At 41.4% G+C, this 15,823-nt stretch overlaps 1 protein-coding gene across 1 annotated transcript in view; it reads left to right on the top strand.

Moving 5' to 3' along the window:
* Positions 1-15,823, top strand: part of LOC120545930 (ephrin-A5b-like) — a 103,764-nt gene that overhangs the window by 79,882 nt on the left and 8,059 nt on the right. Inside the window, exon 2 of the mRNA XM_039780614.1 lies at positions 9,706-9,998. Coding sequence (XP_039636548.1) covers positions 9,706-9,998 — 293 coding nt within the window. The remainder of the gene's footprint in view (positions 1-9,705; positions 9,999-15,823) is intronic.

The following is a 15,823-nucleotide window of genomic DNA, read 5'->3' as shown; positions in this document are numbered from 1 at the left end:
CGTAGAAAAACTAAAAGGTTGCATGGGCGACGAGAAGACAACACAAGGGTTAAAACAAAATGGTATTACGTCCACGAAATGTACGGCTCCATGTACAATTTTTCCTGGAAAGAGCTGTGTAACATATATAATGTATGTAATACAGATGTGTTAGTGAGTTTTTATCCAGTCGTGCAACGTTTAACCCTTGGGTTGTCTTCCATTCGCCCAGGAATAGTCCTCCCGGGTCAAAACAAAAATCCACACTTTTTCTGATGGTTTTTTTCGACACTTTTGGCACTGTTTTCAATATTTTTTTGGCGCTTTTATTGGCCGTTCCAATGCTTCTTTTCACTACCATGTATACACACCACTAACGCCAACTTATTACCAGTTCTACCTTTCTTTTTGGAATTCATGCTCAATAAACGGCATTTATAGGAAATTATAGCTAATTCTTAAGTTAAAAAAAAGTTATTTAGACTAATATTTAAGGAAGGAAAATCACAGACTGGTGTATGTCAACGTTTAGTCGGGATACTGTTTCGAAACATGTCAGTTTTTTTTTTTTTTTTTATGCAAAAATATTGAATAAAACACCCCAAAATTCATTGAAAGTAGAGATCAATATCTTCTGTTGTACTTGCAAATGTGCGTTGTTTGGAATAATTGGGTAATCAAAATTAGGTAGAGTTAAAAAGAAACCCATATTTCTGATATAGAAGTTTAGAAAACGGCTCAAATTTGACCCAAAGACAAAACAAGGGTTAAAAGCACTTGTTCATTATCCAAATTTTGGGATATTTTAGAGTGAGGTCTACGGGTCTGGATGAACTCTACGACTATGCGTACGACTTCCCTCCCTCGGCTGTCTTCTGCTTTCTTGTACCCCCTTGTCTTCTTCCTTTCCTTTTCTTCTTTCACTTACTCCCACTCTCCTTCCTTTCCACCCTTTCCCTCCTCTCTTCTCTCCTTCCCATTAGCTCTCGTTTCTTTTCCCCCACTATGTCTGTTTCTGTCTGTACTGCCTCTGCCTGTCCCTTACCTGTGCCAGGCCACGGAGTCACACTACCACAACAGAAGGGGATGAAGAAAGCAAACAAGCGAGGGAGTTTGCTGCAAAGAGGGATTATCCGTAGATGTGTGCTTTGTTAAGAGCTCCAGTTACTGATAAGTCATTGATAAGCCCCTCCAACTGGCCGCGAGTTATTCAGCCAATCAGGGATCGTTAATCCCCGAGACAAATGGATTCAGGGTTTAGGTGCTTTTATTTTGCTAATGGCTCATTATGACACATTTATAACTGACGCAGAACTGCTGAACCGCGCTGTTGTTCTTTGGTCGGATCGTTTTTTGTTTTTTTTTCTTCTTTCAACTTCCTTCTATGAAAACCCCCCGAAGCCTGGTAGAGCCCTAAGAGCGTCCTGCTGCTCAGAACAATGCCAGAAGGAAAAACACAACTGTTGAAATTGCCTCGATCAGCCCTGTGAAGGCTTAATGACTCACTAAATAGCCTATGACAACAAAGCCATTTAGAGAAACAGACAAATAAATCCTGCTGGTAATGAAAATGAAGAAACCCTGATGATTTGTAGCTCGGTAAATGAATGACGCTTTTGCACGCTTCAGTCCAGAACACGGCAGGAGGGTGGGGGGGGGGGTTGCTGTTAACCATACGACGATATCAGCCGTCTATTTCTACCCTCTTAATACGACCCACGGGAGCGTTTCATAAATTAGCTCCCCTGGAGGTGGCAGGAAATACAATCTCATGTCTAAACCACAGAACGTAACGGTCACGGTTTTTAAACACGTCTTTAACGTTGTGGAACGGCTGCAGTTTGGTTAGCTTTAGGCAAAAAAATAAATAATACTTAGTTATGTTTAGGTACCAACACTGGTTACTTAAGTTTAGAAAAATGATTGAGGTTTGGTTTAAAACCAGACACTATTTCACTTCCAGTTACTGTTTATTTCATATTAACATTTAATGCAAAAAGTTTAAATAAAACTTGCTGTTTACTTTGATTTTCAAATGGGACTAAAACCCTGGTCTCTTGAGAGCCAGTCCCCTGTTTGTTTGACCCATCCACTAGCCCCAATCTGCCTCCTTACGCGGACATTTGGCGTTCTCATACTTCGTCATCTCACTTCCGGCTTTGCTCACGTCATAACTTTTACGGCCGCTATTTGGCGCTGTCACTAAAACACGTAAATATGAGTCGTAATTGGTGCTTGAAAAAACGACCTATGTGGGCGTTTTTTTTGGGGGGGGAGGACAGTCCCTAGTGTACAGATAGTAGAGATCATAAAAAATATCCGCAGGACAAAGTGTCTGGTCCGGGTCCACATAAAGGAGAGACCAGAAGACGTTGAGAGATGAAATGTCATCTTTTCCAGCACATCTTGAGTCGGAGCTGTGCGTTTATGACTCTGAGTCTCTTATCAATATTTCATTTCTGCCACTCAAAAACCTCCTTCTCCAACCTCTGTCTGGCAAACATCTGGATCATCTGTTCTCTCGCTGTGAATTTTTATCGTCTTCTCCAACAAACACGTACAATCCACATTTTTTGATTTAGGCTGCATATGTTTGGCCTTATTTGACACTCTTGAGAACTGCCATCCAAACGCATCTCTGGTGAAGTGATCATAAACATATTGGAAGACAGATATGCTTCCAAGGCAAAGAAAGAGAAACTGATCGGCTAAAGTACATTTGCAGGCAGACAGGGATGCACTTATTCGGCACCTAGACTCGACCTGAGGAATACGTCTTGCGTTACACCTCACCTACACTTCCTGCTCCCTGGCTGCCATCCGCAATGCCTTTTCTTTTAATGATTGTGAGACACTCACAGTAACCCTAACCCCTAACCCTAGCATATTTTGTAAAGTGTTCTATAGTAATTTGTCTGTCTTGGTTTATTGACTCGACCTGAGGAATATTAGTCGCGTTACACCTCACCTACACTTCCTGGTCCCTGGCGGCCATCCGTAATGTCTTTTCTTTTAATTATTGTGTGATAACGCTCACAAAAACCCTAACTCTAACCCCTAACCCTATCATATTTTGCAAAGTCTTCTATAGTAATTTGTCTGTCTTTGGTTTTTTCATGGTAGGAAGCTTCGCACCACCTTTCCAGCGTGAGCTAAAAAAAGTTCAATTGCAGCTACAACTAACGATCATTTTCCTTGTCGATTGATCAATTAGTTGTTTGGTCTATAAGGTGTCAGAAAACGGTAAAGAATGTCGATCAGTGTTTTCCAAAGCCGACGCTTGAGGCCGCCGACTGTTTAGATTTTTTCTGCTCTGAACCATAGAATGTTTTTTACTATTGAGTGCAGAAGTGAAATCCAATCAGGAGTGGTCACTGGAGACTGATTATAGATACGTGTCCATGCCAGGATCGCTGTCCACACTCTGGACACTATCGGGATGTATCTGAAGACAAATATCCGCATTATCATCACCTTCGCAAACTTTGTTTCCCACCTCTCTCTCACAGAAAGGCTTTACTTACAGACTCTTCTTAATCCTGACAAATCGTATCCGTTCCTCCTGGGTCAGGTTTGATTGACAGCCGCTGACACTCCCGAGGTTAGAGCTAACATTCAAGGCTTAGCAAAGACAGGGGAGGACAAAGCAGGCTACCCCACAGTGCTTCTGGCTGAGGACATGATACCATAGAGCCGATTGACCCCTGGTAGTCATAATATCAGCAAGCGGCTCTGAAACTAGAAGCTGAAGGAGGCCGTGCTGTGCCTGCCTGGAGCCGAAGCGCTCAGCTGGTGCTAAAGGGGGGAAAAAACTGCGTGAGAAAACAAGGGCTTTGGTTCCACGTTTGGCCAAACTATATTCAGAGAGAGAAAAAGAGTGGTGGACTGTAACTTAGTACATTTACTCAAGCAGGGGCGTGGCACAACATTCTGGGCCCTGTAGAAAGGCATTTTCTATGGGCCCCTCCCCGCATCCACAGCCATTCATTCTAGCATCTTTTTGGGCCCTCCTCACATGAGGGCCCTGGGTACTCAGTCCCCTTTCCCCCCCCAGTCCGACGCCCCTGTACTCAAGGACTGTACTTCAAGTACAAGTACCTCAAATTTGTACTTCAGTCTTTTCTTTTCATGCCACTTTCTACTTCTACTCCACTACATCTCAGAGAGAAATATTGTACTATTATATTATATTTTTACTCCACTACATTAATCTGAAAGCATTATTTACTAGTTACTTTACAGATTAAGATTTTTGCCCACCAAACACATGTAGCTTATACAATACAATGTTTTATTATAAATTAAACTACCCAAAAATGTAACGGTCTATAAGTCCAGCTGAAATGATTAGACCATTAAACACAGAACTGTTTGGAACGTTTCCAGTTTCTTAAATGTGAGGACTTTTCTGCATTGAGTACTTTTACTTTTAATACTTGAAGTACATTTTCCCAATGATACATACTTTTACTTACAGTATGTAAGGACTTTTATTTGTAACAGAGTATTTTACAGTGTGGGATTAGTGCTTTTACTTAAGTAAAGGACCTGAGTACTTCTTCCACCACTGCTTAAGACCCCAACACACGCATCCGCTCATTTGTGGCCAATGCAAACCCAGTAGGACGCCCACTAATCCTGCAGCACATTTACAATCTGTGTAACTGCAACATGATACCCCCAGCAGGCCTCGGCGAGCACACACCTCCCTTTATGCTACCCATGCCTCTCGAAAAAAAACATGTACACTACGTGTCAGCGGCAACAGCTGCGTCTGGATCCCTCCCTGCCTGCCTCACCTGGCCTCCGATCAGCTGATTGGTACTCCCATTCCATCGGCAAGGAGCAGGAGTATGCAAAGCTATGCAAGGTAGCTTTATGTGTACAGCACGTTTCAGCAACAAGCCAATTCAAAGTGCTTTTCGTAAAACATTAAAGAGCAGTTCCAAACAGTTAAAATACAATAAGACAGCTATGAAATACAAGAATAAAAGTAACAGTGTAGTGTAATAGTGTGTTCCATTTACCTCAGAACTCGGAAGCCGACGCTGGGAATGACGTCACACCCGAATTGAATGCGTCAGATTATCATTGTTTTCATTAGCTCTAGCCAGGTTAGCCATTGTTAGCAATGCCACTTTATAACTAGTTTTTTTTGTGTGCATACAAACAGCGTAGCAACATGTCCACAGATAGAAGATGGACAGGACTGTGTGTACGACTGATTTAGTGAGACACAAGTAAGACAGAAGTGCTTTTAACTATATGTTACACCTTTCACGACGGAGCAGCCATGTTGGATTTTTAGCTTGTGGGGAACTCTGTGGTTGTCCGAGTTCCAAGCTCAGAAATTCGAGGTCATGGGGCGCGTTTCCGACTTTGACCTCGGAAAATCCGACTTCCGAGTACAAATGGAACGCACTTTAAGAAATGAACAATTACTTTAAAAGTGGCAACGTCAAACAGAAAAGTCTTCAGCCTTGATTTAAAAGAACAGAGTTTTAGCAGACCTGCAGTTTTCTGGCAGTGTGGTCCAGATATGTGGTTAGTTCTGACTCTGCATGGGGACCGAAAGCAGACCAGTCCACGACGACCTGAGAGGTCTGGATGGTTCATAATAAACAGCAGAGCCCAAATGTATTTTGGCCCTATTCAATGCCGTATAATCCAACAGTAGTATTTTGACATGAATTCTTTGGGAGACAGGAAGCCTATGGGTAACATCTGATCCGTGGCCAGAGTGGCTCGGTGAAACGTGCTCTGGCGAATTCCCCCCGTATCGGATCATCAGCCTGCTGCATGCTCCAACACGGTCTCTGGCCTGTCTCCCCTGACGGCCCTCACTGTGTCAATGAACAGAGCTGGAGTATTGAAGACATCCGCAGTATGTCAGTGATACTGAACCGCGGGCCATTAGCAGCTATGGAGACCCAAGCAGCCGGCCCGTCCCGAGCCTAATCTGTCTCCGCTAAAAGCCTCAGAAATGCAACATTATACGGCGCCGATGGGAATATGTGTTTCCAATCACACTGCTCAGGAATGAATACCTGGCATATCGCGCCGCTGCAACTTTTTTTTCCCGCCCTTCTCCTGTCCACTCGGTTTACAGTAAACACCAGGCGAGAGAAAATCTCGGGGCTCTTTAACGGCGAGGATTGAAAACAGGCCTCATTTTCCCAGACTCTGAGTTTTCCCACAAGGGGCTTCTCCATCAAGCTGTCACATTGGGCTAATGAAAATCTCATTCTACAGAGGGATCCTCCTAAAGCTGCTAAAGGCACATGCTAACCAGGGGATTAGCCCTGTAACGCTAGGGGACTTCAATTTCAGCACCAGCATAAGTCATCACTGCCAAGCACCAACATAGATATATGGCTTAGGACTGACTAGCGTGTGTCGTAAGAGAGTTTCTCCAAGGGAGGTTGTGTTGCAGGGGGATCGGTGGAGTCTCACAAGAGACTCGGGATGATTGAGACTGACGTGATGAGATCCTGTAAACAAAACCAGAACCGTAGCCTGGATGTGTCTGTCACAGTCCGGGCCTCAGTTATCCAGCGCATACGGGCACTTTTTCTTCAGCTGTGGTTTCACTGAGGGCACTTTCACTCCTAAAGCTCAGTAGATTTGGGGGTAATGTTGCAACATTGTTGCAGTTTTTATTTGGTTCGGTTTGCGTTGAGACTGCACTTTGTCAAAACACACCAAAAATTGTTAAGAAATGTCACATGGAAATTTTTTACGTTATTATTGGCTAGAATATCCGAGTGAAACTCTCTGACACCTTCTGGTCTCAGAAATAATGGGGCAACACAAAATTTGCGTCTTGGGTTTTGAATAAAATGCCTTAATTGTCGTATCATTCAAAACTGACACAAAAATAAAACATTATCATTCATACATTCCAGACGATAATAAATGAATAAATAGATGAATAGATAAATGAAAAACGGTATTGAGAAATTGCACATTAAGAACATTGCATACTGGTTCAAAAACATTCAACTTGTGAGTTTTTGTCCATTCAGAGTTCTGATAGCTGTGGGGAAAAAAAGCGGTGTTTGACTCTGTTAGCCTGAGTTTTCAGTGTTCTGTAGCGCTTCCCAGAGAGAAGAGCGTTTTATGGTTTTGTCTCAGTGTTTCTAATATTTTAGAAGAAGGCAAACAATGTGAGCAGCTGAAAAGACAGCGAGTGAAGGAGAGGAATTCCCTGACGAGAGAGAGAGATGATGATGTGATGTCGCACACTCGAGGAGCGATTCATGGTCATTATAGGTTATGGATCTGAAAGTTGTTTGTCACTTAAATCATAAAGAAGTCTGTAAATTGAGTGTGAAATTGCTGAAATTGTTTGTTGGTTCACTTCCTGTATTTGGATCGGATCGCGTTCTCGCCTGAACTCTAGAGCAGAGATCTTCAACAGGACCCCTAGGGGGTTCTCAGAGCTACATTAATTACATTAATTGGTCCACCAAATTAATGTACGTTTAAAAAAAATATATATTCACTAAGGTAGCCATCCACAGATACAGTTCATCTTAAGGATTCATTGTGCCATATGTATATGTTTAACATTAAAACACTATTTCTAAAATCATGCCAACAATTCTTCTTTTTCTAGCTTAGTATTCTGTGCAAAAATGGCATGTATAAAGGCTTTAGGCCGCCCACACGTTATTGTAGGTCAAGTTTAATATGCAACTTAATTTTTTACAATTTTAATACAATTTTACAATGTAGTAGGGAGTCCCTGTTCCATCTCTCTTTCAGTTAAGGGTTCCTTGGCTTAAAAAAACGTTGAAGACCCCTACTCTAGATCACTTGGAAGCGAACCGGGATGCCCGTTTTCAAGCCAAACAGAGTTTGGTTTTTTTGGTCGGCACCGGAGTTCGAATGAGCTTTCACACCGCCCCAAACGAACCGGACTAGCCGACGAAACGCTCAAGGCTTCAGTTAAAACGGACCAAACTGCTTAGGTGTGAAAACAGCCTAAGATAACGTAAAGTATCAGCTGTTGTCATCAGGCGTTGGAGCACTCATAACTCTTTGGAGAACGCATCAAGGCGAGAGACAAACCAAACCAACGTGTAACTATCCTCCCAATTAAGACAGCTGCTATCGATGTACCCTTGAGCAAAGCCCTGCTTCAGGGGATCTCAATGTTCGATGTGTACAAAACAAAAAAAGCAGGCTTCAGCAGAGAGAGCATGCATGCTCAGCATATTTTCCTTGGGTAAATAAATCATTAAAAAGGTCAAGATCAGAGATCGCATGATGTTATTGTGGGGATTATCCTTGCATACATAAATGCGGAACCATCGGCTCACCAATAATAGATTCGTCGTGTTATTAATATTGCTGACATACAGAAAAGTGCCCTCACTATGGATTATGAACAATTACATTTGGTCATATAAGCATAGGTGCTCACAAGCTTCTGTGTGGAAACGCAAACATGATTTTATGAATCTGCCTTTCAGAGCTGTATGGTGCCCTGTTTACTTTCAGTGTTACTCAGCCAAACATCCCTAGTTACAAATTGATCGAACTGTTTAAGATGGAAAAATTACGGGCATTGGCTTTATTATTTAATTTCACTTCACCACGTCTTCTATTTCTTTAGTTCATATTTTTTTCTATTCATTTAGTTATTTTGATGTGGGATTTGTTTTAAAATGTGTTATCTTTCATTTTTGTTATTTGAGACAAAATACAATTGATAAGGGGTAGTTTTGCACAGTTCATAGAAATAAAGGAACATCTTTCATGTCATTTGTCTGCAGCTCATTCTGTTAAAAAAACAAATGGTCCCAATCCCATCGTGAACTTAAAATCGTGCATCGTGAGTTGAGTGTATTGTTACATCCCTACCAAACACACTGTGTGTCTCCTTTAGGTCTTACAAATGCAAATGCATTTCTTTTCTCAGAATATTTGCAAAGGCAATGTTGTCTTTGCTAGAAGTCTTCTCATTGCCTGCTATTTGCTAACACACTGCTGCGTTCCATGGCATGTCAATCAGTGGAATAGTGTAAAACCATTGGCAGGTATATGTATTGCATCACCCATATGCCCACACGCAAACATGTTGCTCCTTAGTGCTACTAGTGATCAAAAACTACATAGGTTACCTTTAAGTGACCATAATAAGGACTCTAGACTTGACTTGAGATTCCCTGATGACTTGACCTAAGACTCTGAGAAAGATAAAAGGTTAAAAAAGGTGCGGAGGAGAGTCTGGCTATTTCATGCATGCTCTGGAATTATTGGCATTTCTTTAAATCAATCACAATCTGCATTGGTGGCGCTAGGTGCGACACGGAGCCCTGTTCCCTCTGCAAAATAGCCTCGGGAAGGAACTTGTTTTGGTGGAACGTGTACGTTAAGAAGTTGTTTTAGTTGTGCAACAGAAAACTCAGATTGGACATCCGGCCGTAAAGAAACGACATCCGGCGGAATTTCCGGCGGCATCGTAGCAATCCCTGAAGTGGAACGTCGTGGATATAGACTAGAATTGGCTAAACCCCAGAAGTAGAAGTGCAAGAGGCAGATTATTTAATTAAAATGCCCAAATTGGTCACAGTCATGTAAAAAGACTGGAATTGACTGAAATACAGATTATGAAGATTTGACACTTTAACTCCAAAACATTTCGGTATTTTCACGCAGATTTGATGTTTTTCTGCACAACATATTCACGTGTCACCCTTTTCTCTCTCTTTCCTCCAGGTTTTACCGGGGTGATTACCACATCGACGTCTGCATCAACGACTACCTTGACGTCTACTGCCCGCACTACGTCGGCCCGGTGTCTGACGAGCGGGCCGAGCGCTACATCCTCTACATGGTGAACTACGACGGCTATAGCTCCTGCGACCACACCGCCAAGGGCTTCAAACGCTGGGAGTGCAACAGGCCTCTGTCGCCCAACGGACCGCTGAAGTTCTCCGAGAAGTTCCAGCTCTTTACTCCCTTCTCTTTAGGCTTTGAGTTTCGCCCTGGCAGAGAGTATTATTATATCTGTGAGTATGCGCTTACCTACCCTGTTACCTATATTTATAGAAGTGATTGTACTTTTGATACGGACAAAAATTTACAGACACATTTCGTATCCAAAACTGCCATTTACTGAAAGATTTTTAGTATTTAGAATTTATTTATTTAGCACATCTCAAAAACAACAACAACAATGATACATATAAGATACATTAGGGAAAAAAGACCCAGAAAAGGGGGGCTTGGCAAGTTGGGTTTCCTAGAATAATTTAACAATAGGTAGCATAAAAGATAGTGTCAGGATTTAGAGAAATGGCGGACCTAAAAATGCAGAGACAATGAGGCAGTGTTCAGTTCAAAGATTTAATGAATAAAAAGGGTTACAACAAAAAGAGTCCTGAAGTAAGCAGGCAAAAATATTACCAAAAAATGTTGAGGAAGCCGAAAGACCAGGAATCAAAATAACTGGAACACCGAGACAACCGGGTTAGACATACACACACACACACAATACAATGATCTGACAACAGACAAAGACAATACTAAGACTAAATACACAAGGTAATGAGGGTGAAACAAAGGACAGGTGACACGAGGGCTCAGGAACAGGTGTAACACATCAGTGTGGGGCGGACAATCGCAAAGGCGGGAAAACACAAGGCAGGAACATGGGAGAAAACAGACTACAAAATAAAACAGGAAACTGAAACATAAAACATACACAAGGATGAAAACAGGGTAAAACGCAACAGAGAACACAAGACACAGTAAACAAGGAAACGGGGAATAAATGAACACAATAAAACAGGAAAAACTATAACAGAAATTCGCAACCATGACACATAGTCTATGAAAAAGAGACAGACGAAAGGAACAATCAAATGAGGAAATAATATGAAGATTATAGATACAGTAAAATATTTTTCACAGATTTTTTTGAACGATAAGGAGAAAAGTTTCTGTAGGCTGGGAGGGAAGCAATTTCCATATCTTAGAACCTCTGTAAATGCTAAATTGGGATATTGGTGATTCCCATTTGAAGGGGGCAAAGCTGGGCAGCTTTTTGAGTGGGAAAATTGGGATATTGATTGTTAGGGGTAAACAAATTGCAAAAAGGAGGAGGTTGTGTTTTGTTTAAAGATCCATGAACAAATCGGGTAACTTGAAGATCGTGAATTTGAGAAATGTCGTTAATTTGAAACATGTTTTACTTGTTGTTTGATTAGATCATTACTGACTTGAATCAAAATGGTGCCAATTTTACACCCTTTTCTTGTGACAGCTGCAAGAAGACATTTATTATATATTTGACAACTTTGGGTTCTTCTGTCAATGGAAAAAAGTTCATATTTCTCAAAGTAAATTGTAAATTGCCCAAAAAGTATTGATTTGATATCAGTTCTGAAACTCAGGTATCAGCACTAGCAAAGAGAGATTTACAATGCTGCCCAGCTCTAACTGGGAGTTATATCAGAAGATCCATTTCCTTGTCATCTTGCAAAAACAAAAACAGCAGCAATGTTGGCGTTCTGCTTTGCAAGTCCTTGGAATGAGGGCCAAGCCAAAATACAAGCCAGAGGGAGCAAAATATCTCCGCTTTCGAGGTCTCGTTTGAAATGTCTTTTGTTGCTGACTGGCTGAGCTCAGCTTTCACTTCTTTGTGAGAAAACTGGGGGAAAACAAACAGCTGGGAAGTCATGTTTTCATAAGTGAAGTCAGTGCCCTGCAGGGGCAGAAGATGACTTAAAGAGATACACTGCTCTCCACGGTAGATTTTTGGTATTTAGCTGAGACAGGTCAGAGGAACTTTATAGTAAGAAGTGCAAGAGTCAGAGAAAGGAAACCAAATATTGGCATTACAACACAGTACAAAATATAGATATCAAATCCAAAGAGACTGGTGAGAGGAGAGGGAAAGTATGGAGAAAGTTGTCTGGTTTTTGGTACAACTTTTCAGCCTTGCTTCTAGACCCAGAGTCGGTATTTTGGAAAGCTGCCTATAACTCTAAATTAATTCAAAGAAATACACAGTTTGGCTCATCGGCTCTATCTCAGAGGATGTTGATTTGGGTTGAAATGGAAATAAGGATGTTGTATCTGTTAGCTGGTCACTGAGTCAACACTTTGGACCAATGATTTCCATCTTGACACATATCTTTGGAAACTTTGCAAACTCAGCTAAGCTGAAAATAAGTATTGTGGGTTTGCAATGAAGCTCAGTGGAGTTTAAAATCATAAGGAAGATTTTTTTTATATAATTTAGTAAGGTTGATGATAAAATAATAGTCACTGGAGAATTTGTTCTCCTCATGTCTTTCAACACTTCCGTCCTCGTGCAAGTTAAACCAGATCCAATTTTTGTTGTAGTATTTTGTGCTGTGATGGATTACCCTGGACTTGATGTTTCTGTTGGATTTTCTGTCCATTGGCCAGTTTTCTCGACTCCGTTGCATAAATGTGACTGTATTGTTTAGGGGAATTGTGGTCTGCTTCTAGCCGTGCCAGGGAATTGTTGATGCTGTTGCAATTCCTTGGATGTCGATAAGAAAAATCACAGATTGCCTAATTCTGCTTTATTTGTTAAGTTGGCTCTGGTTGATGTGAAACTAAGTGAGGACGATGTTCTTGTGGACTTTGATTTTGATTGATCGTCCAGAGAGAGAAAGGCACAGAGACAGCCCATATGGCTTTGAGCAGTTTGAGGCCATATGGGCCATCTCTCGCTGACTCAGATTCATGACTCATTCATCAGATTCTTGTTCGCCAAAGACACCTTTTTTCCCCTCTGAGAACACGTGATCTGAGCACGGGATAAAGTAACATAAGAAAGAGACACCTTTGGGAAAATCTCAAGGTTTTACAGTCAGAACATTTCACATAATAATCATATTTGTCCTCACATTGTTTAGAGTTGTGTAGAAAAGAAGAGCTGTTTCCGGAATTTAATTGTTTTCTTTTAATAGAAACCTCTGTGTTCCTCCACATAGAAACACTTGGTTCAACTGAATATTGTAATACTATACGTAATACTATAGATTTATGTTGTGGCCATCAATTGTATAAATACTTCAATTTAATGTTTTGAGAAATAATTTTTTTCTGTCGGTTTGGTATGATGAATGGCTCTAACTACTACAATACCCATGAGCCTCAGCTGCTCTTGCCGTGGAGAGACACTAGTCAGAATCAGTAGCAAAGTCAGAACGCTTCATTGTTCAGTGATTTAAAGCATGTTTGACTACTTTTTTTGGTCCCTTGGGGGGTAAGAAGAACAAGCTAAAAACACAGCATTGACATGTAATTAGCTTTTAAAATGTTAGCAAAGAAGTTACACATCCAACAGACATGGAGCTAAATTAGAGTTAGTTGTGATTTTAGCCACCTGAAAAATGTTAAAGTTAAATAGTCACTCTTATTTTAGCTGTGTTTCAGTCTCCAGAGGGAAATATCTGGCTCTTTAGCTGCTAAATGCTGCTACACTAGTCACGTTAGCTAGTTGCTAACTCTGATAAACCCAGTGTACACTATCTGCCCAACACTAAACGACAGACAACGTTTTGTTCACTAGAAACAGCGGTTTCCTGCAGCTGAAAACAAGTTTAATGTGAGTGAACCAAAAAAGTAAAGTTGTGGGTTAATAAAAACAGCAAAGCCATTAGCTAAAAGAGGCTAACATGCTCCGTAGAGCTGAGGGGAACTGCACAGAAGGCTAAGTGATAAATCTTATAGGATCCCTATTCAGAGTGACACCTTTACACACAGCAATTTGATTCATTGTTAATATATAAATATTGTCGAGTGCAGCTTTAAGTTTCGAATGTTTCACTTAAACAGTGTAATCCTTAACTTTAGCTTGCTGTTAGCGCTGCGTAAACACAATTTTAGGCTTGGTGATTAAATTTTTTGTACCCGGAGAAATCTTTTATGTCCACATCCACATCCCTTTGACTTTTTAAAGAACATTTAGTTGCTCCTTATCTGTACTGCTTGAGTTTTATGTCCATGCAAGCCTAACATTGTCTCTGCAAAAAAAAAAAAAAGTATTTGCTTTCTTTATTTTATTTGAATGCTTACAGTGTGTCGTCATTACTTCACTCAGACTTTCTTAATGCGTCTTTCTTGGAGCTTTGAAGCTTATAATGGCATCACTGAGAAGTATTGCCATCACACATAAAAAGGTATTATGGATACTTTATTTTTTTTTTCACCCAGCAGCATTGTTAATGTTGCATTACAGTAAACTATGTTTTATCAGCTGCTGGTGTCATATCCCATGTTGACTTGCGCTAACAAAAGCTCAACAATACCTGATAGTTAATACCAGTGTTATACATACAATAGGGTTTCAGAATCTGTTCAGTGGGCATGTAAATGACACATTGAAGGGGTCATGTCTGCTTGTCTGAGTGAAGACAGACACTCCTTTGTCCTCCTCCTGTGTGGTGATCATCGTTCGCCCTCAGGCAGGGAGAGGAAGAGAGGGCGGGGCCACGTCAAATAGATGACACCTGCAGTTGGCTAAGGGCCTGCCCGTCTGGCAGACAAGACAAACACCCGGAGGGAAGCCGCCCTGGTGTGGGATCAGTATTGCGGCTGGTCCTGGAAGGGTCAAAGGTCACCGAGCTTTCTCGTGGCCTCAGAGGGCGGCATGTTTTTCTAATAGAGCCTCGGTGGAGCGGGGAAAAGCCTGATCCTAATCTCAGGGGATAGAAATCCAATTTTCAGAGGAGACAGTTGAGAGTCTGGCTCTCCCTGTGTGAGAGAGATGACTGTCTCCCTGTAAAGCCCTTGTGCTTCAAACGCCTGGGCCCTGCTCCGTACAGCCAGTGCAGATCTACATCGGTAATGACATGAACCCCTCCAGCACAGTGCCCCGACAGCTTCCCTTTCGCTTCTTGCGGCTGATGCAAAGACAAAAAGGCTTTGTTCCCCAAGATAGACCGCTCATCACAAGAAAAACATCTGATCTCACACTATTTAAATCAGGATCTGTCTAATTCAACTCACAGTCACAGCAAATCCCAGTGGTGGAATGTAACTAAGTACATCTACTCCAGTACTGTACTTAAGTTCAAATTAAAAGGTACTTGTACTTTGCTTTTCATTTCATGCCACTTTCTACTTCTACTCCACTACATTTCAGAAAAAAATATTATACTCATTACTCCACTTACACACATTAATGTGACAGCTTTGGTTGCTAGTTACGTTTCAAAATATATGTAGTTTATAAAATACAATGTTGTAATATAAATGAAACTACACAATATAACAGCCTACAAGTACAGCTGAGATGATCACTCAGTTGATTGACAGAACTGTTTGGATCGTTTTCAGTTCCTAAAATGTTCGGATTTTTCTGCATAGAGTACTTTTACTTGTAATGCTTTTGAGTACTTTTTCCTGATAATTCTTACATACTTTTATATAAGTAACATTTTCAATGCAGGACTTTTACTTGCACCAGAGTATGTTTACAGTGTTGTATTAGTACTTTTTCTTAAGTAAGTAAAGGATCTGAATACTTCTTCCACCACTGCCAAATCCTGGCCCCGACCTGTTTGGTTTAGATCTGTGATGTGTGTTGGCGGTCCCCGAACGCGCGACAGCGACGATGGCAAGTCCCGCGGAACATGACTAAACGTGTAACATGTGTCTGAACATGTGACTGACAGGTTCACTGCTGTCATGGTGAGGTGGCGGCCGGGTGACCCATCTCTAACACCGGGTTTGGGGTTGGGGGGGGGGGGGTGTTTTGTGGGGGGGGGTGTGGTTGTGTTTGTTGGGGGGGGGGGGGGGTTTTTTTTTTGGTGGGGCAGGCTGTTTGTTTCGAGGATAGAAAAGCCAGACT

This window comes from Perca fluviatilis, chromosome 17 (genome assembly GCF_010015445.1).
Source record: "Perca fluviatilis chromosome 17, GENO_Pfluv_1.0, whole genome shotgun sequence".
In the NCBI taxonomy this organism is placed as follows: domain Eukaryota; kingdom Metazoa; phylum Chordata; class Actinopteri; order Perciformes; family Percidae; genus Perca; species Perca fluviatilis.
The sequence above is the reverse complement of the archived record's forward strand: the minus strand, read 5'-3'. Positions and strand labels throughout refer to the sequence as shown.